This window comes from Erpetoichthys calabaricus, chromosome 13 (genome assembly GCF_900747795.2).
Source record: "Erpetoichthys calabaricus chromosome 13, fErpCal1.3, whole genome shotgun sequence".
Taxonomy (NCBI): Eukaryota; Metazoa; Chordata; class Cladistia; order Polypteriformes; family Polypteridae; genus Erpetoichthys; species Erpetoichthys calabaricus.
This window is the reverse complement of record NC_041406.2, coordinates 9,600,176-9,622,681: the sequence shown is the minus strand read 5'-3', so window position 1 is coordinate 9,622,681 and position 22,506 is coordinate 9,600,176. Positions and strand designations below refer to the sequence as shown.

Below are 22,506 nucleotides of genomic sequence, written 5' to 3'. Positions count from 1 at the left end.
CTGTCTTGCGTGCGTCTTGCTTGCCATGGACTTAGTGAATTATATGTACAGTGCATCTGGAAAGTATTCACAGCACATCACTTTCTCCACATTTTGTTATGTTACAGCCTTATTCCAAAATGGATTCAATTCATTTTTTTCCTCAGAATTCTACACACAACACCCCATAATGACAACGTGAAAAAAGTTTACTTGAGGTTTTTGCAAATTTATCAAAAATAAAAAAACTGAGAAATCCCATGTCCATAAGTATTCACAGCCTTTGCTCAATACTTTGTCGATGCGCCTTTGGCAGCAATTACAGCTTCAAGTCTTTTTCAATACGATGCCACAAGCTTGGCACACCTATCCTTGGCCAGTTACGCCCATTCCTCTTTGCAGCACCTCTCAAGCTCCATCAGGTTGGATGGGAAGCGTCGGTGCACAGCCATTTTAAGATCTCTCCAGAGATGTTCAATGGGATTCAAGTCTGGGCTCTGGCTGGGCCACTCAAGGACATTCACAGAGTTGTCCTGAAGCCACTCCTTTGATATCTTGGCTGTGTGCTTAGGGTCGTTGTCCTGCTGAAAGATGAACCGTCGCCCCAGGCTGAGGTCAAGAGCGCTCTGGAGCAGGTTTTCATCCAGGATGTCTCTGTACATTGCTGCAGTCATCTTTCCCTTTATCCTGACTAGTCTCCCAGTCCCTGCAACTGAAAAACATCCCCACAGCATGATGCTGCCACCACCATGCTTCACTGTAGGGATGGTATTGGCCTGGTGATGAGCGGTGCCTGGTTTCCTCCAAACGTGACGCCTGACATTCACACCAAAGAGTTCAATCTTTGTCTCATCAGACCAGAGAATTTTCTTTTTCATGGTCTGAGAGTCCTTCAGGTGCCTTTTGACAAACTCCAGGTGGGCTGCCATGTGCCTTTGACTAAGGAGTAGCTTCCGTCTGGCCACTCTACCATACAGGCCTGATTGGAGGATTGCTGCAGAGATGGTTGTCCTTGTGGAAGGTTCTCCTCTCTCCACAGAGGACCTCTGGAGCTCTGACAGAGTGATCATCGGGTTCTTGGTCACCTCCCTGACTAAGGCCCTTCTCCTCCGATCGCTCAGTTTAGATGGCCGGCCAGCTCTAGGAAGAGTCCTGGTGGTTTCGAACTTCTTCCACTTACGGATGATGGAGGCCACTGTGCTCATTGGATCCTTCAAAGTAGCAGAAATTTTTCTGTAACCTTCCCCAGATTTGAGCCTCGAGACAATCCGGTCTCGGAGGTCTACAGACAATTCCTTTGACTTCATGCTTGGTTTGTGCTCTGACATGAACTGTCAACTGTGGGACCTTCTATAGACAGGTGTGTGCCTTTCCAAATCAGGTCCAGTCAACTGAATTTACCACAGGTGGACTCCAATGAAGCTGCAGAAACATCTCAAGGATGATCAGGGGAAACAGGAGGCACCTGAGCTCAATTTGGAGCTTCATGGCAAAGGCTGTGAGTACTTATGTACATGTGCTTTCTCAATTTTTTTATTTTTAATAAATTTGCAAAAATCTCAAGTAAACTTTTTTCACATTGTCATTATGGGGTGTTGTGTGTAGAATTCTGAGGAAAAAAATGAATTTAATCCATTTTGGAATAAGGCTGTAACAGAACAAAATGTGGATGCGCTGTGAATACTTTCCGGATGCACTGTATATATAATTCACTAAGTCCATGGCAAGCAAGACGCACGCAAGACAGCCACGCCCACCAACCATTCACTAAGCAGCCGACCATGGCACACGCACGTCAGAGCCCCGCCCACCAACAATGTTTTCATTAATCAAGAACAAAAGTGGAAAAAGTGATGCGCTGTGAATACTTTCCGGATGCACTGTATATAGATTATAATAATAATGCTTGCAAAAAAGACGTGCAACACAAATCAATGAATCAATGGCTGGTGGTGAAGTCCACCACAGCAGTGGAGATTTCAGGATGCTCTCTCCCCTCCCGAAACACCCCCCCCCAAGGCTCCACCCACGAAGCAGAAGGAATGGAGCGCACATTTCAAAGGACAGCACGTCATTACAAAAATAAACGAAAATACAGCAAGTCCTCACCAACTGTGGATTCCAGTCTTACAGATTTGCACATTATACAAGTGTAGTCCAATTCTTTGACACCCACGGTGCGATTGCGCCTCTTCACGGCCGTGTGCAGCAGCAAAAAACAAAAAAAAAAAAAAACATTGTGAGATTCCTGTCTTGCAGCAGCGAAAGGTGCCGTTGACCAATCACAGGTCTATCGTGCCCTTGGACGTCTGGGCTGCCTTTATGCTACACTGAATGGCTCATTTTATGTTTGCATGGCATCGAGGGGCGTGGGTAAGCCGTTGAACCCCATTTCACAGGATGGGGAACCGGGGCTTGCAATTTTTCCTCACCAACGAGGAGTTCCCAGTAAGTACAGGTCATAAGCTCACGCCGTCACTACTACCGATTTAGTGAGGTCCTCAGGTTGGCCCCTTGCTGCGGATGTTCGCGAACTCTGGCGGAGCACCTAGAAGATGATCGAATTTGACTGTCAAAAAGTACGACAGGTGAACCTGCAGAGAAATCGCAGCCGAGCTTCGAGGAAGGAGAGCGGAAGGCCAGTATGCCCGACCTTTCCCTTCTTCTGCTGCCAGTCCCCTGAGCTGGTGTCCCGCTGGGGTCTTAAACCCCATTTTTCCCATAAGATCAGTTACTTAATATCTGCAGTTTCTGTATCTACAGCAGGGGTGTCAAACTCCAGGTCTGGAGGGCCGCAGTGGGCTGCAGGTTTTCATTCTCACCCTTTTCCTAACCAGTTTTCACTGCTCATTAATTCCTTTTCCCTTCATTTTAATAGCCCTGTTTTTAAGGATTCAGTCCTCTGACTTGATTTGTTTCTTCATTCAATCAGAATCAGCTTTATTGGCCAAGTATATATACACATACAAGGAATTGGACTCCGGTTTTTTTTATCTAGTATTCTCTCTGATGCTATGAGATAATTTTAGTGTTCACGAGAGTGATGGCCTGAGGGAACAAACTGTTGATATGTCTGGTAGTTTTGGCGTACAGTGCTCTGTAGCGCCCACCAGAAGGAAACAGTTGAAAAAGATTGTGACCAGGGTGTGATGGATCTGCAGTAGGGATGCACCGATACCACTTTTTTGGAAAACGAGTACGAGTACAAGTACTTGCATTTCAGTACTCGCCGATACAGGGTTTGTCTTGAACGTCGTGACCCTCACAGGTAACAAGTATTGACTACACTTAAAAATAAATAAGTCAGAAGTAACAAACACATAACCACAGATCGATACTTAACAGTGATTGAGGGTCATGACAACCTTAGGCAGGACACCAGTCCATCACAAGGCCCACACACACACTCTCACCCAGTGCCAACTGGCAGTGACCAGCAAGGGTGTGAGAGGAAACTCTTATGTGCTGGGTCTGTGAGGAACGCTCTTAAGTTGTTCGGGTTGGCGTACATCTGCCCCATATTCTTCTGCAAGCTGACACTGGACCTGTCAGACAGCAGTGCTACCCACTGTGCCACCATGTCACCCTCCAGAAGGTTTAGGTTTGGCGGTAACCAGGTTTTTCTTTCCTTTCCTTTCTTAAATCCCAGTTGATTTCCTCCTCCTTAATTCACGTCATTACATAATAAGGAAAGACCCTTGTGACACCTTAGGAGGTTTGTGATTCCACTTAATAAAGCGATTGGCCGAAGCGCTCACACTTGCCACACTTCTTATCCCGCTTGCTCACTTTGATCCTCTAATTTGCTCTTCTCGCAGACACGGGTGCCCGCTGGGCTCGAGACAGCGTGTCGTCGTGGCTCGTACAGCAGGTGTTCTTGTTACATGTCAATACAAATAAATGCCAAATTCATTCCAAAGCTGCGGATTTGCTGTAGTAATTGTTAACCATAAATCAGCGACGTCTTGAGGCGTTTTTTTTTTTATTTTGTTTTTTCCCAACAGGAGTCATGCGGTCGTGTAAAAGAGGGGCAGTCGCCCGTCTCAAAGGATGTGCTTGTTGCTTTTTCTTTCTTTCCTACCACATCCATTGATCAGGAGCTCTTCAACTTTTTAATATGAAGACCCAAATAAGAAAGTCGATACAAACCTGTGGACCCAAGAAGAGAATAATTACCGTAATGACAGCAGAGATCGACACAGACAAGGAGCAGTGGCCATTTAACTCTCTTTTAGGGCTGATTATTTTTTTGCCCTTTTGTCCCACTGAATGTTTTTCCAAAAAACACATCAAAAGAAAAGAAAATCCGTATTTATGACAATCTAGCTGTCCCCCGTGGCTGTGCCCACGTATTAGTGGAACAGGACAAACATTAAAAATCTCTAGCTAAGTGGATGCAAGCTACACTCCAACACGTGGCGACAGGTAGAGCGACTCAGAGGCTGGCACGTGAGTGAGGAGCGGGCTCCCTAATCCTGATGTCACACTGCCCCCTCCCTTTGGCATACAGCCGCTCTCTCGCATTAGCGCGAGTATATCGCTCCTGCAGGCGGACTAGGATTCTTAGCGCAATGAGAGAAGTCACAAAATCAGCCGGAATGTTCCAGCAAATTATAGAAAGAAAAAAAACAATCAAAATTCGTTATGTAATTCTCTCGTTTGCCAGCTAAGCTGAGGTAAGGAACGCCCAGAGGCTGGCATGTGAGTGAGGAAGGCCCTGCTCCCCTCGCCTCAGTCCGCTGCTTGTCTCTCAGAAATAGTCTCCGGAAAGTATTCACAGCGCATCACTTTTTCCACATTTTGTTATGTCACAGCCTTATTCCAAAATGGATTAAATTCATTTTTTCCTCAGAATTCTACACACAACACCCCATAATGACAACGTGAAAAAAGTTTACTTGAGGTTTTTCCAAATTTATTAAAAATAAGCAAATTGAGAAAGCACATGTCCATAAGTATTCACAGCCTTTGCCATGAAGCTCCAAATTGAGCTCAGGTGCCTCCTGTTTCCCCTGATCATCCTTGAGATGTTTCTGCAGCTTCATTGGAGTCCACCTGTGGTACATTCAGTTGACTGGACATGATTTGGAAAGGCACACACCTGTCTATAGAAGGTCTCACAGTTGACAGTTCATGTCAGAGCACAAACCAAGCATGAAGTCAAAGGAATTGTCTGTAGACCTCTGAGACAGGATTGTCTCGAGGCACAAATCTGGGGAAGGTTACAGAAAAATTTCTGCTGCTTTGAAGGTCCCAATGAGCACAGAGGCCTCCATCATCCGTAAGTGGAAGAAGTTCGAAACCACCAGGACTCTTCCTAGAGCTGGCCGGCCATCTAAACTGAGCGATCGGGGGAGAAGGGCCTTAGTCAGGGAGGTGACCAAGAACCCGATGGTCACTCTGTCAGAGCTCCAGAGGTCCTCTGTGGAGAGAGGAGAACCTTCCAGAAGGACAACCATCTCTGCAGCAATCCACCAATCAGGCCTATATGGTAGAGTGGCCAGACGGAAGCCACTCCTTAATAAAAGGCACATGGCAGCCCGCCTGGAGTTTACCAAAAGGCACCTGAAGGACTCTCAGACCATGAGAAAGAAAATTCTCTGGTCTGATGAGACAAAGATTGAACTCTTTGGTGTGAATGCCAGGCGTCACGTTTGGAGGAAACCAGGCACCGCTCATCACCAGGCCAATGCCATCCCTACAGTGAAGCATGGTGGTGGCAGCATCATGCTGTGGAGATGTTTTTCAGTGGCAGGAACTGGGAGACTAGTCAGGATAAAGGGAAAGTTGACTGCAGCAATGTACAGAGACATCCTGGATGAAAACCTGCTCCAGAGCGCTACTGACCTCAGACTGGGGCGACAGTTCATCTTTCAGCAGGACAACGACCCTAAGCACACAGCCAAGATATCAAAGGAGTGGCTTCAGGACAACTCTGTGAATGTCCTTGAGTGGCCCAGCCAGAGCCCAGACTTGAATCTGATTGAACATCTCTGGAGAGATCTTAAAATGGCTGTGCACCGACGCTTCCCATCCAACCTGATGGAGCTTGAGAGGTGCTGCGAAGAGGAATGGGCGAAACTGGCCAAGGATAGGTGTGCCAAGCTTGTGACATCATATTCAACAAGACTTGAGGCTGGCATTGCTGCCAAAGGGGCATCGACAAAGTATTGAGCAAAAGCCGTGAATACTTATGGACATGGGATTTCTCCGTTTTTTTATTTTTAATAAATTTGCAAAAACCTCAAGTAAATTTTTTTCATGTTGTCATTATGGGGTGTTGTGTGTAGAATTCTGAGGAAAAAAATTAATTTAATCCATTTTAGAATAAGGCTGTGACAGAACAAAATGTGGAAAAAGTGATGTGATGTGAATACTTTCCGGATGCACTGTAAATCGGCACCGATAACGAACTCTGATACTTAGCACGATGAGAGAAGTCGTAAAATCAACCGGAATGTTCAAGCAAATTCTAGAAAAAACCCGATCTAAAACCGTTAAGTAGTTCTCTCGTCTGCTAGCTAAGCGGAGGTCAGGTACACACTCTTGCCGCCCTCCGTGTCAATGCAAGGAGTGGTTCCCTTCCGGAGTCACCAGCATGGTGAGGGGGGGTCCTCCATGGAGTTTCGCTGTTAGGATTAGTCCAGTACACGTATATAAAAGCACATTTAAGACAAGAGAGGTTGCGCCAAAGTGTTGTACAAAGAAGCATTAAAATAAACACAATGCAAACTGAAGCGGATTAATAAAACATCCACCGCATTCCCATCATACACAGTGAAAGGCGGAAGAAAACAAGAGGGTCTTAAGCCGACTTTTAAAAACCTCGATAGAGGATGAAGACCTGATGTGGAAAGGCAAGTCATTCCAAAGCCTAGGAGCAGAAACTGAGAACGCTCTGTGCCCCCCTCGACTTACAAGGAGTGGCCGTCCAGATGACCTCAGGGCTCTCGGTGCCACAGAGGGGTGAAGGAGGTCACAGATGAGCTTAAAAACAAACAACAAGATTTTAAAATCAATGCGACGTCTCGCCGGTAGCCAGTGGAGCGAAAGGCTAAAATGGGGAAACATTAGAACAATCGGGACGGGAGCAGGCCATTCAGCCCAACAAAGCTCGCTAGTCGTCTCCTCTTAACTCTTCCAAAATAACATCAAGTCAGGTTTTGAAAGTCCCTAAAGTCCTACTGTCCACTACACTACTTGTTCACTTACTCCACGTATCTGTGGTTCTCTTTATGTAAAGAAAAACTTCCTAATGTTTGTGTGAAATTTCCCCTTCACGAGTTTCCTAGCTGTGTCCCTGTGTTCTTGATTAACTCATTTTAAAGTCACCATCTTGATCCACTGGACTAATTCCCTTCATAATCTTAAACACTTAACTCGGGTCTCCAACTCATCTCCTGTAAAAGCTCGGCTCTTGTCATCTTTCCTCATAACTCATCCCCTGTAGCCCTGAATCAGCCTAGCTGCTCTGCTCTGGACCTTCTCTAGTGCTGCTATGTCTTTAAGGAGACCAAAACTGCACACAGGACTCCAGATAAGGCCTCACCAGTGTGTTATAAAGCATAAATGGGACTTGTACTCCACACATCAGGTCTCCTCTTCATCTCCTTTTGCTTAAACTGAGAAGGTTCAGCTCTTTGAATCTTTCCTCATAATTCATCAGACCTCCCATTGTGTATTCAAACCTCACATTTTGACTTCCTACGTTTAATTCTTTACATTTGCTGACATTACATTTAATCCCCTGTAGCCCTGAATCAGCCTAGCTGCTCTTCTCTGGACCTTTTCTAGTGCTGCTATGTCTGGTGGGCCCAAAACTGCACCCAGGACCCCAGATGAGGCCTCACCAGTGTGTTATAAAGCCTTAGCAAAACCTCCATGGACTTGTACTCCACACAACAAGGCGCTATATAACCTGACATTCTGTGAGCCTTCTTAATGGCTTCTGAACACTGTCTGGCAGTTGGTAGTGTCAAGTTCTCTATGACTCCTAAGTCCTTCTCGTGAGGTGGACTTTTAATTTTCAGACCTCCATTTGTGAATTAAAACCTAACAAGACCTAAACTTAATGCAAGCGTTAGGCTCAGCTTTTTTAATCTTTCCTTGTAACTCATCTCCTGTAGCCCCTGAATCAGCCTGGTTGCTCTTCTCTGGACCTTGTCTAGTGCTGCTATGTCCTTTTTGTACCCTGGAGACCAAAACTGCACCCAGGACACCAGATGAGGCCTCACCAGTGTGTTATAAAGCATAAATGGGACTTGTACTCCACACATCAAGGCGCTATATAACCTGACGTTCTGTTAGCCTTCTTAATGGCTTCTGAACACTGTCTGGCACTTGACTTGTCATTAGGTGGACTCTCGATTTTCAGACCTCCCATTGTGTATTCAGGGAGAGACGTTCCTTTTTTTTTTCTCGGCCCCATTAAAAGTCTCGCTGCAGCTGAAGGCGCGACAGAGCAGCTTTGGGCAACCTCACATATAAGGAATTACAATAATCGAGCTGAGATGTATTAAAGGTATGGATGACTGTTTCCAAATCCCTCTGTGTAAATTTGCCTCGTTTGGTAAAAACTGGACTACCATGGAGATTTGTTTTTCAAAACTTGGTGACGACTCGAAGGTGATACCTCGGTTTCTGACATCGTTATGAATCAGTGCTGCCACGGAGCCTAACTGAGCACAGAGTTCAACTGCAGATGTGGTGGGACCAAACATAATGACCTCTGTTTTATTTTCGTTTAATTGTGAGATTAATAGTTGATATCCTCAAAACATCTGAACAGCTTCTTTTTAGAGATGAAGTGCTGTCAGGACTAACTTTGAGGTACAGCTGTGTATCAGTAGCATAACAGTGATAGGCAACATGTTTGTAAAAGATGGCCCTCAAGGGGAGCAGATGAAGGGAAAATAGAAGGGGAGCCAGGATAGGACCTTGTGGGACGCCTCGTGTGAGAGCAGCTGGTGGTGAGAAGCTCCCAGACACAGACAGATCTACCTTTAATGCACAGCCTTGAATGTCCCACTTCATGTTCAAGCCATTTGAGCAGAACCCTGTGGTCCATGGTGCCAAAGGCTGCACTGAGATCCAGTAAGACTTAGATTGCAGAAGAGCCTGAGTCCAAAGTTAACGGAATATCAGCTGAGCGCAAGGTCCTTGAAAAGTACACTTTCCATCCATCCATCCATTTTCCAACCCGCTGAATCCAAACACAGGGTCACGGGGGTCTGCTGGAGCCAATCCCAGCCAACACAGGGCACAAGGCAGGAACCAATCCCGGGCAGGGTGCCAACCCACCGCAGGACACACACAAACACACACACACCAAGCACCCACTAGGGCCGATTTAGAATCCCCAATCCACCTAACCTGCATGTCTTTGGACTGTGGGAGGAAACCTACACAGACACGGGGAGAACATGCAAACTCCACAGCAGGGAGGACCCGGGAAGTGAACACGGGTCTCCTAACTGTGAGGCAGCAGCGCTACCCACTGCGCCACCGTGCCACCCTACACTTTACATTGGATACCAAAATTTTTTATAAATCGTACCTTTTCAGTCGAGGGTCATGAAGGTGATGAGTGTAGGACTCAAGTCACAGCCTCGCGGGGCACACCACTGCTCAGAAGGATGGCATTTGTGATAATTTGTGTAAAACTAAAAGGCATCGTAATGAAATAAAAATTGTGTTCCTTCCAAAATTTTTCGACCGTATCGAAATGTATCCTCACCTCGCTCGAGTAACAAAAATAATGGAATGAAGGTGAGCCGCCACAGACGCCCTCAGGATTGGAATGGCTGTGAAGTCTCGTGGAACAGAGAGGTTAGATTTGTCAGGTCTGAGAACAGACTTTGTTTGCTGCATTGGTGTGATGACTCAGTAATGGATGGATGGATGATTTTGTGCTAACGAAGGAAGACATTTCTGCCGCTTTGTGGCTTTCGTTCAGCTTGTGCGCCTGCTGACTAACACGGCAGTCAGTGCAACGAGGGGCACTCCTGTCATCGCAGACGTTTTTCTCTCCAGGCAGGAAATGGGAGACGGCGACAACTCCACCTATGTTTTGATGCCCCCCGGCTTATGATCTGTTGTCACACGTCGGTGAACGCTCAGAACTTCTCGTTCTTTCCAACGGGTGGGAGGATCAGATGAGCGTTTTTGCTATCAGTTCATACACAGACATTTTAATGTAGTGATTGTTAAGAGCATCCTGAATACCTGGAAGGTAAAATTCTGTGCCATTGATTCATTAACAGGGGTGGGGCCCCCTTCTCTGTGGGTATCTACTGGGTACGTGGTACTGGGGAGTTTGGCTTCTTTTATTTTCCACTTCTATACAACAAAGTCATCAAAGGGCTGTCAGCTTTCTAACCCTGAACTCGTTTTATGGGTTCACCTTGTAGCGGCGCTACTGGGGAGTGAAAACGTCAACTCCCAGCAGTCCCTGCAGCGGCTCTGAAAACGTCAACTCCCAGCAGTCCCTGCAGCTGCTCTGAAAACGTCAACTCCCAGCAGTCCCTGCAACGGCTCTGAAAACGTCAACTCCCAGCAGTCCCTGCAGCTGCTCTGAAAACGTCAACTCCCAGCAGTCCCTGCAACGGCTCTGAAAACGTCAACTCCCAGCAGTCCCTGCAGCTGCTCTGAAAACGTCAACTCCCAGCAGTCCCTACAGCTGCTCTGAAAACGTCAACTCCCAGCAGTCCCTGCAGCGGCTCTGAAAACGTCAACTCCCAGCAGTCCCTGCAGCGGCTCTGAAAACGTCAACTCCCAGCAGTCCCTGCAGCTGCTCTGAAAACGTCCACTCCCAGCAGTCCCTGCAGCTGCTCTGAAAACGTCAACTCCCAGCAGTCCCTGCAGCTGCTCTGAAAACGTCAACTCCCAGCAGTCCCTGCAGCGGCTCTGAAAACGTCAACTCCCAGCAGTCCCTGCAGCGGCTCTGAAAACGTCAACTCCCAGCAGTCCCTGCAATGGCTCTGCAAACTTCAACTCCCAGCAGTCCCTGCAACGGCTCTGAAAACGTCAACTCCCAGCAGTCCCTGCAGCTGCTCTGAAAACGTCAACTCCCAGCAGTCCCTACAGCTGCTCTGAAAACGTCAACTCCCAGCAGTCCCTGCAGCGGCTCTGAAAACGTCAACTCCCAGCAGTCCCTGCAGCTGCTCTGAAAACGTCAACTCCCAGCAGTCCCTGCAGCTGCTCTGAAAACGTCCACTCCCAGCAGTCCCTGCAGCTGCTCTGAAAACGTCAACTCCCAGCAGTCCCTGCAGCTGCTCTGAAAACGTCAACTCCCAGCAGTCCCTGCAGCTGCTCTGAAAACGTCAACTCCCAGCAGTCCCTGCAGCGGCTCTGAAAACGTCAACTCCCAGCAGTCCCTGCAGTGGCTCTGATTGGTTGTCTGCTGAGGTTGCAGGGGCTGCTGGGGACAAGGAGGCCGGTGCGAGATTTAAGAGGAGGCCAGTTCTACAGAGAGGGGATGTTTTTGTTGTTTCGTGTCCGGAGTCACCAGCCTTCCCATTCAATGCCTGTGGATTCTTGTTTTGTCCTGGGACGTCTGCTGTTGGGTGTATGAAGTGCATGAGGACTGGATTAGGATTGGTTGCTGATCCCATCACACGCCATCATCAGGGAATACCGGTAGTGGCTGATGTTTACATTCACATACAGCGAGCTGATCTCTGGACTCTCCATCTCTTCATTATGTCAGTTGCCGTTTCTTATGGACTTCACCGTGTTGATTGCGTATCGCTGGAAAGGGAGCTGGGGTGGGATCGATTGTGTGGGTGATTTTCTTTATTCTTGTTTAATACATTTGTTAAGTTTCTGTTTTAACGCTGTTGCTTCTGTGTGTCTGTGAGGGAGTGTGCACGAGTCGGGCCAAGGCTGGGTGCGTTCCTGGGGTCCCCTGTCATCGAGCGGCGTGTCTTAGCCGGGTTTTTCAGTCTGCTACAACCTTAACTAGGACATCCCCAAGTCCAGTCTGGTACCGCGGTCTTCTCACGATGTGGTCTTTACACCGCACGCTATGTTCTCTTTCACTAACTACTTGGAGGACCTCACACATCTCTGCCCACTTTATCATGCCACCTGAACATTTAGGCCCGTGGTGTCACTTTGTAGTCCATGATAGTGTTGCTGTGCTCTGTTGTAGCGTGTTTGCAGAAGATCTTCTCCATCTTGATTTGTGAGTTCAGATGTTCCTGATCCCTTAATGATGTCGACTCAGTGCTCACTCCATTTATCTGCTGCCCTTGGACTCGGCTCATTTGTCGCCCATGTCTGTGTGGTTTTCCCGGCTCTTGGGTTTCGGAGAGCAGGACAGGTTATTCTCAAGTTAGCTTTATCTTCACAATGGCTGCCGTGACCCACCTTCCCAGAGAAAGGTGTTTTTTGCTTATATGCTGTAGTCCCGAGTCGGAGGATTAATAGGTCCGACAATCCAGTAGCGTTTTGCACTTCCTTTGACCTTCAGAACGGCACAAATTCATCTGGTCACGGATTCTACAGGTTGCAAGTTGCGCCATTCGTTAATGTTCTACCATGCAGGAAGTTATGGAGCTGCTTACATTTGTCATCTGCAGAGAGTCCAGTCCACCTCAAGGCAAAGAGGTTGAGATCTGAGAACTGTGCAGGCCTCCGAAGCCTTAAAAAACATGCTGTAGTGTTATAGGAGCCATGATACGGGCCTTGTGGCTTGGTGCATTTCAATGAAGGGTAAGTTGGAGGTATGACGGGAAGACCCTGGTCAGCAGAGATGTTTAGGTAAGCCTTGCCATTTCGATGTTTCTCGGTGGGCCTCAGGGGTCTTAATATGTTCCTCTCCATCACATTGCCACCACTAGTTTAAACTGTTTACATGCCAACTCCATTGGCACCAGCTGTCAAATTCAGATCTTTCCATTGGCAGGATGCATAAGCAGCCTGGATTTATCCAACCAAGCAGCGTCTTTTCCCACTCCTCAATGGTCCTTTGTGGCCAGTGCAGCCTCGTTTTCTTGTTTTTGGCCAATAACATCAGCACTGTGACGATTAACGATCTGAATGTGAAACATGTGATCATTCCAGGGCTTGCAGGGACATCAGAGGGGGCTGCTAGCTGATATCTAGCTGGTCCTGGCCTGGAAGTTAGGAGTTAGGGTAGAGAGTGAGAGCCTGAAGGCACACGCTCTGGTACACTAATTCCATAAAATAAATTCTTACTTAAAGGTATATGCACCCTCTACCATTAAATGAATAAAAAACAATCTAAGACCCCTTTAAAATTGTCCAAAACCTTTTCCACTACTTAGTATTTTATATAATTCTATAAAATTTAATCATTTTTGCAGTAAAATTTAAGTAAAATTTAATAGAAGGGTCAAAAGAGATGCCCCCTGCTGGTCAAAATGAAAACTGTTTAAAAAGTGAAATAAATAATTAATTAGCATACTGCTAAAAGTGAACTTTAAAAGACCATTAAAACTCGGGTTATTTAAACCCAGTCAAAAAGAGCAACAACAACATTTATTTCTAGAGCACATTTTCATACAAATGATGGAGCGGAGCTTGAAGTGCTTTACAGGATGAAGAAAGAGAAAAAAGACAAAATAAATAAAATAAAATTCGGGAACATTAATTAACATGGAATAGAAGTAAGGTCCACTGGCCATGGAGGACAGAAAAACAAAAAAAAAAACTCCAGACGGTTGGAGAAAAAAATCAAATCTGCAGGGGGTCCGAGGTCACGAGACCACCCAGCCCCCTCTAGGCATTCTACCTGACATCAATGACCTCAATCAGTCGTCATGGTTGTAAGAGGTGGCCCGGCCACAGACAGACATGACAACGCAGTGTCCACAACACACACATTTATTCCCAACAGTATTTACAAACACTATTTACAGTTCAAGTCCTTGGTTCTTCTGGCCGCCTCCACTCCTGCCACGCAACCTCCGTCCTTCTTCCACCCGACTCCGGCTCTCTGATTGGAGTTTACCCCGTCCCGGATGTGCTCCAGGTGCCTGGTGATGAACTTCCAGCAGCACTCCCCTGTGTGGCAGAAGTGCTGTCCTTGCACCCAGAAGCACTCCAGGCTTAAACCATCCCTGGTCCGTCAGCACTTCTTGGTGTCCCAGAAGTGCTGTTCCCCGGGGATCAAGGACCGGCCGGGTGCCCAGGGAAAAGAAGTGCCGCTCTCCTGGTTCCTCCTTCCTTCAGGTGTCCCAGCAGGGCAGGGTTCCTGGCTGTTCTATCACATGATATTCAGGGTTCACATGGAAGAACTTGTTAATGACGGTCATGTGGACTTCTGGCCTTTAATCCGTCAATGTAGGAACATCACAGTGCTTTGATTAGGTGGTGGGGGTGCAGATCACAACAACACAGAAAACCGGAAAAAGAACAGAAGAGAAAGTAGGGGTGAGTACGGATTATGGAGCCACCAGGAATGTTGATGATAATTCAATGCATATATAGAGTATCAGGGTTACACTAAAATGACGCCATGAGAAAGCCATGTTACAGTAGTATGTTTTCAGCAGTGTTTAAAGTGCTCCACTGTATTAGCCTGGCGAATTTCTATCGGTCAGCTATTCCAGATTTGAGGTGCATAACAGCAGAAGGCCGCCTCACCACTTCTTTTAAGTTTAGCTTTCGGAATAATACGCAGACCCTCATTTGAAGATCTAAGGTTACGATTTGGAGTGTAAGGTGAGAGACATTCTGAGATGTATAGGATGGAGCAGATTACTGAAGGCTTTATAAACCATAAGCAGGATTTTAAAGTCAATTCTAAATGACACAGGTAACCAGTGTAGTGACTCTAAGACTGGGGTGATGTACTCAGATTTTCTTTTCCTAGTTAAGATTCTAGCAGCTGCATTCTGCACTCGTTGTGACTGATTGATGTCTTTTTTGGGTGGTCCTGAGAGGAGTGCGTTACAGTAAAGTAGCCGATTAAAAACAAAAGTGTGAACTAATATCTCAGCATCTTGCAATGTTATACGAGGTCTAACTGTGAATTTCCCCTTGGGATTAATAAAGTTCATCTATCTATCTATCTATCTATCTATCATCTATCTATCTATCTATCTATCTATCTATCTATCTATCTATCTATCTATCTATCTATCTATCTATCTATCTATCTATGTATCTATCTATCTATCTATCTATCTATCTATCTATTACATATTTAAGAAGCAATTAAATATTGGTTACAATAAGTGCCCTGAAGGCAAATTTTAACATCAGATTAAGATTAGGGCTTGGTATTCAAAATCTTTTAACATAATGGGCCTGAGGTGAGAATTCTGTTTATCCTCAGGGCCAAGCTTTACTAATGTTAGATATATAGATAGGTACATAGATAGATACTTTATTAATCCCAATGGGAAATTCACAAATGTTAATGTTAAGGTAGGAATTAGGACCTATAAAAGACAACATAAGCTCAGACTTTAACATAAGGGCTCCCAGTAATACTCCTTTTAGCCTTAGGGCCCAGTTAACCATGGCTTTATGTTCAGGGTCAAAGATAAGGAATGGAGAATACTTCAAATTTAGTTTTTCTAACCCAATACTCCATTGCTGATTCCTGAGTCAAATATTGAGGTTCCGGCTAGGGTTAGGAATGGCTGGCGCAGTAGAAACAGGAATGGATGGGTAGAAAGTGGAAGAGCTACCCATGTGAACAGGCTGACCACCTCTTACTGAATCAGGGGGTGGCCAGTGTCGGTCCTGGAGGGCCGCAGTGGCTGCAGGTTTTTGTTCCAACCCAATTGCTTAATTAGAACCCAATCCCTGCCGATCTCAGACCTTATTTAATTTGATGGCTTGTTAGTCAGCAATGTAAGGTTCTTATTTTGTAGATTTGTTTCCTTTCCACGGATGTCATCCAAACGATTTGAAGCCTAAAACCTTTGATTTTCAGTCTGTTCCATTTTTCTATAAAGTGTTTTATTAAATCAAACCGTGCATGATGAACACACACAGATGTAAACGGAAACAAGTTAGATGGAGGACAGCCGGTTGCTTCGTCATTTACATCTTATTGCTAATAAGGAGCCATTACAACTGGGAATGCAGCTGTTTAAGACAGAAATAAGCAAACAAGGGTGGGGAACCTTAACAAGCGAGACCAGTAGAATGAGGCATTAAAATGTCAGCAGTAATTGACTTCTCATTAAGAAACCGGGTTGGAACAAAAACCTGCAGCCACTGTGGCCCACCCCTGCCCTAAATGAACATTCGCCCAGTCATTGATCGGGATGCTGTTGTGCGCGTATGAGAAAGCCAAGGTCGTATGCCGTCACCGCACAGAGCAGCATGTATTTGGGTTGCCTCGCTAAGGTCTTGTGTAACTGAGCGTGTTTGTAAAATATCAATTGATTGACTGAAATCTTACATAAGAGAGCCAGGAATATGGGGCAGGCGGTGCGGCCTAAGGGCTAAGACACTGAACTGCTAGTTCAGACTCGCTGTGGGACCGGAGTCGAAGCCGTAAAAATAGGAAAACAATCGTCATGTGAGGTTGGGACTGAGCCGCTGAGAAACGTTTTTCGGATCGCTGACGCACAGATTAGATCATTGGCTGATGTAGTAAAGACACAGCAGATGATAAACAGGAGGGAGAGTCATTAATCAAGGCAGAGTCGTTACCAGAGGGGCTGTAAATAAATCTGTTTACCGAGTACTGACACGCAGTCTGAAAAAACTAAAGGTGCACACGAGGGGTCCTGACGACCGAAACCTGATTGACCAACTGACGGGTTTGCTGTTGCAAAGTTACACACCAACTTGGGTACAAATTAGGGTGATCAGATCGAGGGTCTCTCTTCAAATGTAACATAAAGATGTCTCCCTGCAGTGACAAAAATGGAGACTGAAATGTAGGAGAAGGTTGTTGGCTTCAGGCCGCATTCGTTTCAGCAGGAGCATAGAGGTGAGGACGGCGATGTCGGTCAGCTGGTAACCTGAGAGTTCTGTCTTTAGACTCGCCACTGTGGACTGGTACAGCACCAACAGAACAGTTGCCGCCGCTCCAGTCCGCTCGGTGGTCTTGTGTTCCCTTTTTCCCCCCACCAGTACTGGTGAATGAGAGCCCGAGATACTTGTTCTCCTCCACTAAGAAAAGTTGTTCCCCACTCACCTAGAGAGAGAAAGAGAACCATGAGCTCAGACTTGAAGGTGCTGATCTTCATCCCAGCTGCCTCGTACTCGGTAGCGAATCGTCGCTCAAGTGCGAGCCATTAGGTCACTGTCGGATGAGGTTGTAACGCTCGTCTGGAACAGTCCGGTCCTGGAGGACCACCGTGGCTGCAGGTTTTCATTCTCTTTTTTTTTTAATGAGTGCCCTGTTTGTGCTGCTAATTAACTTCTTGTGAATTCATTTTAATTGATTTGCTTTTTTAAGATTTACTCCCCTGAATTTCTTGCATCGTTCCTCTGAGTTGCTTCATTTCTTTCCTTAAATGGCACTCAAACAGAAATAAAATGTGAAGTGAGGCAGATCGACATTGCTGAGACCGTCATCTTTCTTTATTTTCAGTTGTTGTATGATGGACACCAGTTGTTTTGGCTCATTTTGTATCTCATTATTGTTTGGCTGCTAATTGAGGGATAAAGAAACACTGAAGGGGTCCGAGTCTTCAAGAACAAGTCAATTCAAATTAGTTCAAAAGAAGTTAATTAGCAGAAAATCAGGTCACTCGTTAAGAAAAGGGTGAGAATGAAAACCAGCAGCCACGGTGGTCCTCCAGGACCGGAGTTGGCGACCCCTGGTCTGGAATATATACGTGTGTGTGTGTGTGTGTGTGTGTGTCACTGTGAGTTTGCAACTTTCCCCATAATGGTGGAATGGCTGAATTTGTAAGGCCGGCCAATGGTACATGGAGAGAGGAGCACCTGGTTGGAGGGCCCAATCAGACTGTAAGGGGAGGAGCCAATGGTATGTAAATGGGTGGCGGGAAAAAGGAGAGAGAGAGAGAGAGAAGAAGATGCCATAAAAAGAAAAGGCAAGAGGGTGTGAGAGCCAGCCCGACCGTTCTTATGTCCACCACACACGGTTTATTTACAATATTTACAGTTATTAAAGTCGATGGTCCTCTTTGGGCCGCCTTCTCTCCTCTCTCTAAAGTCTTGTCCTCTTCCTCCCGACTCTCGCTCTCCGACTGTTGGAAGGCTTTTATGCTCACCCGGATATGCTCCAGGTGCCCCTTGATGAACCTCCAGTGGCTTCCAGGGCACTAGGATCCATCGGGCACCCCCTGGCGGTGGCCACGGGCCCCCCATAGCAACCAGGGCAGCTGTCCTCTCGTGGCCCAGGGGAGGTATGATCCATCACCTGGTCCTCAATTTTTTATTTTTAATAAATTTGCAAAAACCTCAAGTAAACTTTTTTCACGTTGTCATTATGGGGTGTTGTGTGTAGAATTCTGAGGAAAAAAATGAATTTAATCCATTTTGGAATAAGGCTGTAACATAACAAAATGTGGAAAAAGTGATGCGCTGGGAATACTTTCTGGATGCACTGTAGATAGATAGATACAGTGGGGCAAAAAAGTATTTAGTCAGCCACCAATTGTGCAAGTTCTCCCACTTAAAGAGATGAGAGAGGCCTGTAATTTTCATCATAGCTATACCTCAACTATGAGAGACAAAATGAGAAAAAAAAATCCAGAAAATCACATTGTCTGATTTTTAAAGAATTTATTTGCAAATTATGGTGGAAAATAAGTATTTGGTCACCTACAAACAAGCAAGATTTCTGGCTCTCACAGACCTGTACCTTCTTCTGTATGAGGCTCCTCTGTCCTCCACTCGTTACCTGTATTAATGGCACCTGTTTGAACTCGTTATCAATATGAAAGACACCTGTCCACAACCTCAAACAATCACACTCCAAACTCCACTATGACCAAGACTAAAGAGCTGTCAAAGGACACCAGAAACAAAACTGTAGACCTGCACCAGGCTGGGAAGACTGAATCTGCAATAGGTAAGCAGCTTGGTATGAAGAAATCAACTGTGGGAGCAATTATTAGAAAATGGAAGACATACAAGACCACTGATAATCTCCCTCGATCTGGGGCTCCACGCAAGATCTCACCCCGTGGGGTCAAAATGATCACAAGAACGGTGAGCAAAAATCCCAGAACCACACGGGGGGACCTAGTGAATGACCTGCAGAGAGTTGGGACCAAAGTAACAAAGGCTACCATCAGTAACACACTACGCCGCCAGGGACTCAAATCCTGCAGTGCCAGACGTGTCCCCCTGCTTAAGCCAGTACATGTGCAGGCCCGTCTGAAGTTTGCTAGAGAGCATTTAGATGATCCAGAAGAGGATTGGGAGAATGTCATATGGTCAGATGAAAAAACTCTACTCGTCGTGTTTGGAGGAGAAAGAATGCTGAGTTGCATCCAAAGAACACCATACCTACTGTAAAGCATGGGGGTGGAAACATCATGCTTTGGGGCTGTTTTTCTGCAAAGGGACCAGGACAACTGATCCGTGTAAAGGAAAGAATGAATGGGGACATGTATCGTCAGATTTTGAGTGAAAACCTCCTTCCAGCAGCAAGGGCATTGAAGATGAAACGTGGCTGGGTCTTTCAGCATGACAATGATCCCAAACACACCGCCCGGGTAACAAAGGAGTGGCTTCATAAGAAGCATTTCAAGGTCCTGGAGTGGCCTAGCCAGTCTCCAGATCTCAACCCCATAGAAAATCTTTGGAGGGAGTTGAAAGTCCGTGTTGCCCAGCGACAGCCCCAAAACATCACTGCTCTAGAGGAGATCTGCATGGAGGAATGGGCCAAAATACCAGCAACAGTGTGTGAAAACCTTGTGAAGACTTACAGAAAACGTTTGACCTCTGTCATTGCCAACAAAGGGTATATAACAAAGTGTTGAAATGAACTAATGTTATTGACCAAATACTTTTTTTCCACCATAATTTGCAAATAAATTCTTTAAAAATCAGACAATGTGATTTTCTGGATTTTTGTTTCTCATTTTGTCTCTCATAGTTGACGTATACCTGTGATGAAAATTACAGGCCTCTCTCATCATTTTAAGTGGGAGAACTTGCACAATTGGTGGCTGACTGAATACTTTTTTGCCCCGCTGTAGATAGATAGATTAGTGGCGTATGTGGTTGAGTGTTTTGTGCCGTGATGTGTGTGGAGTGAGAAGCGCTGCATCGCCATACTACGTATAAAGGGGTTTTTGCTAAGTGTGTGTAATTTTTGTTCTAGTAATCATTTTTTAACTTCAGTCAGCCTTCACTGGTGTGTTTCTGTACTTGTGGTCGTGTCGTAGGAAAGTAGTGTTGGTCACTTGCGCCCCGGATTTTTATTTAATTCTTGCCCTTTATCTTTGCTGCCGCTCTAGGATGGCAACGCATATTATAATCGTGCCAGCTCGAGGAGTAGTACAAGGTAATGAGGGCAACATCATCTGCATAAAGCAATAAAGCTACCCCTGGCCTCCCCAACTGGACATCCCTGCATCCTCGGCTGCACCTTGACATCCTCTCTATTGCCACATGAGCTGTGAGTAATGAAATCGCGAGTACAAATGGCAGGGCAGCTGAGCTGACACTCCCATGATAGGTTGGCAAGCTGAGCGATTCAGGAGAGCCACAGAGTATAGAGTCGCTGCTCCTCCAGATCAGAAGGAGACCATTGAGTCGGTTTGGTCACATCGTAAGGATTCCCCTCCCTGAGTGGCTCCCCCTACATACCCAGGACACAATGGTGGGATTTCCCCTCTCAGTTGGCTTGAGGATGCCGGGTAATTGCTGGAATCTGCAGATAGGAACAGTGAAGTCTGGGATGACCTGCTTGGCGTGCTGTCACCACCATCAGCCACAGTTTCAGAGAACGATCGCAATTGTTTTACTCCCGTCACGATTTAACAACACTGTGCCATTTTTTTTTTTTGCAAATCTCCTCCATGATCAGTTTTATAATTCTGAATGATTAGATCTTATCGATATCGGTAACGTGTTCAACCTTCTCTTTCTTAAACACACTCTCATCACAACGCGTTTTAGGATTGATTTCTTTCTGTCCTTATTTTAGCCAGCTGTGCGTGAGTCGTAAGCGTACCGCAAGAATAACGGCAAAAGAAAATGAATCATTAAAAAACGACCGCATAGAAGACCCGGAGTGTCCGTGAGCACTTGCTTGAGCACAGCTGAGCTAAACGGAAATCCCCTGACTAAGTGAAAAGGTGGTCTTCTGATTTCTAAACTCTGAGGGCGCCATCTTATGCAGCAGCGGGCTCTCTTTATCAGACTCGCTGCCCCTCCTCGTGTTTTGTTCTTGAGACTCCCTTAAATAAGTACCGTATATACTCGCGTATAAGTCGAGTCTTCAAACCCAATAAATCGATCATAAAATCAGACCCCGACTTATACGCCCATTCAAAAATACGACACATTTTTTTATTTTTTAACATCTTCTTGCATCGCACACCAGTTTCTCAGACACATTGAATTTTGCTACAGCAGCGCAGTTACCAATTTTTACGGACATTGAACTTAAAACCAGCTTCTGATCGAACGCTCCATCGTAGATAAGGGATGCTGTAACAATAAAGGTGTATGAGGGTGTGAGATACAAGAAACACAAAACAGTGCAAACGTCTCTTTGGAATAGTTCGGGTATTACCGTGTGGGCACAATACATAGAAAACAAAGGCCGTGTGCCCCGTGGTTACTCTCTCAGTTGGGCGTCGGCATATCAGAATCTCTTGGACCAATAGAGTGAGTTTTACGCATTCGGAAATTATACGATAAAATCAATTCCCGACTTATCCGCGGGAGAACTTGAACGTTAGTATCTACAGTAAGTAAAGATGCAGTGAAATACCAGTCACCCCCACTAATGCTAAGTTAGCTCCTGCCAGCTTTTTTCTTCATTAAAATTGTTGTTTTCTCTGCTCTCTTTTTCAGACATTTGGAGTTTAGGAGTCATCCTTTTTATGCTGGTTTGTGGTCAGCCTCCTTTCCAAGAAGCCAACGACAGCGAGACCCTCACCATGATCATGGACTGCAAGTACACCGTCCCGACGCACGTCTCCAGAGACTGCAAAGAGTAAGTAGCCGGGAGGAGAGCAGCTCTGAGGAGAACTCGTGAGAAAATGAGAGGATTGGGGATGTTGGGCTGCTTTTGCTTTCACTTGTTCTGACACGGATGAAAGCTTAGCTGACTACGAGGGGGAAAAGGAGCATGGGATGAAAATGTAGTTGGGGAAACACAAAATGAAGAAGACTTTCATCAAAACTCGAAACATTCACGTAATCAAAGGACTTTGCCCACAGCAGACCTCCCAGACAAGGTTTCCCACATCACTTGTTATAACGTCCAAATCTCAATAAATCAGAATATCATTGAAAAGTCCATTTATTTCTGCACTCGCGCTCCTACTATATATAATGGGGACGTGGCTCAGCTGTGGCGTTTAGCAGCTCCCGGCATCAATTACTGATGCAGATGATTCCTCACCTGTGCACATAAGCGAGGAAGTGCCCGCCTCACGT

At 45.9% G+C, this 22,506-nt stretch overlaps 1 protein-coding gene across 2 annotated transcripts in view; it reads left to right on the top strand.

Moving 5' to 3' along the window:
- Positions 1 to 22,506, top strand: part of snrka (SNF related kinase a) — a 141,254-nt gene that overhangs the window by 103,193 nt on the left and 15,555 nt on the right. For both annotated transcript variants that reach the window (XM_051935643.1, XM_051935642.1), the window contains exon 3: positions 21,919 to 22,060. In XM_051935643.1, the coding sequence (XP_051791603.1) occupies positions 21,919 to 22,060 (142 nt within the window). The remainder of the gene's footprint in view (positions 1 to 21,918; positions 22,061 to 22,506) is intronic.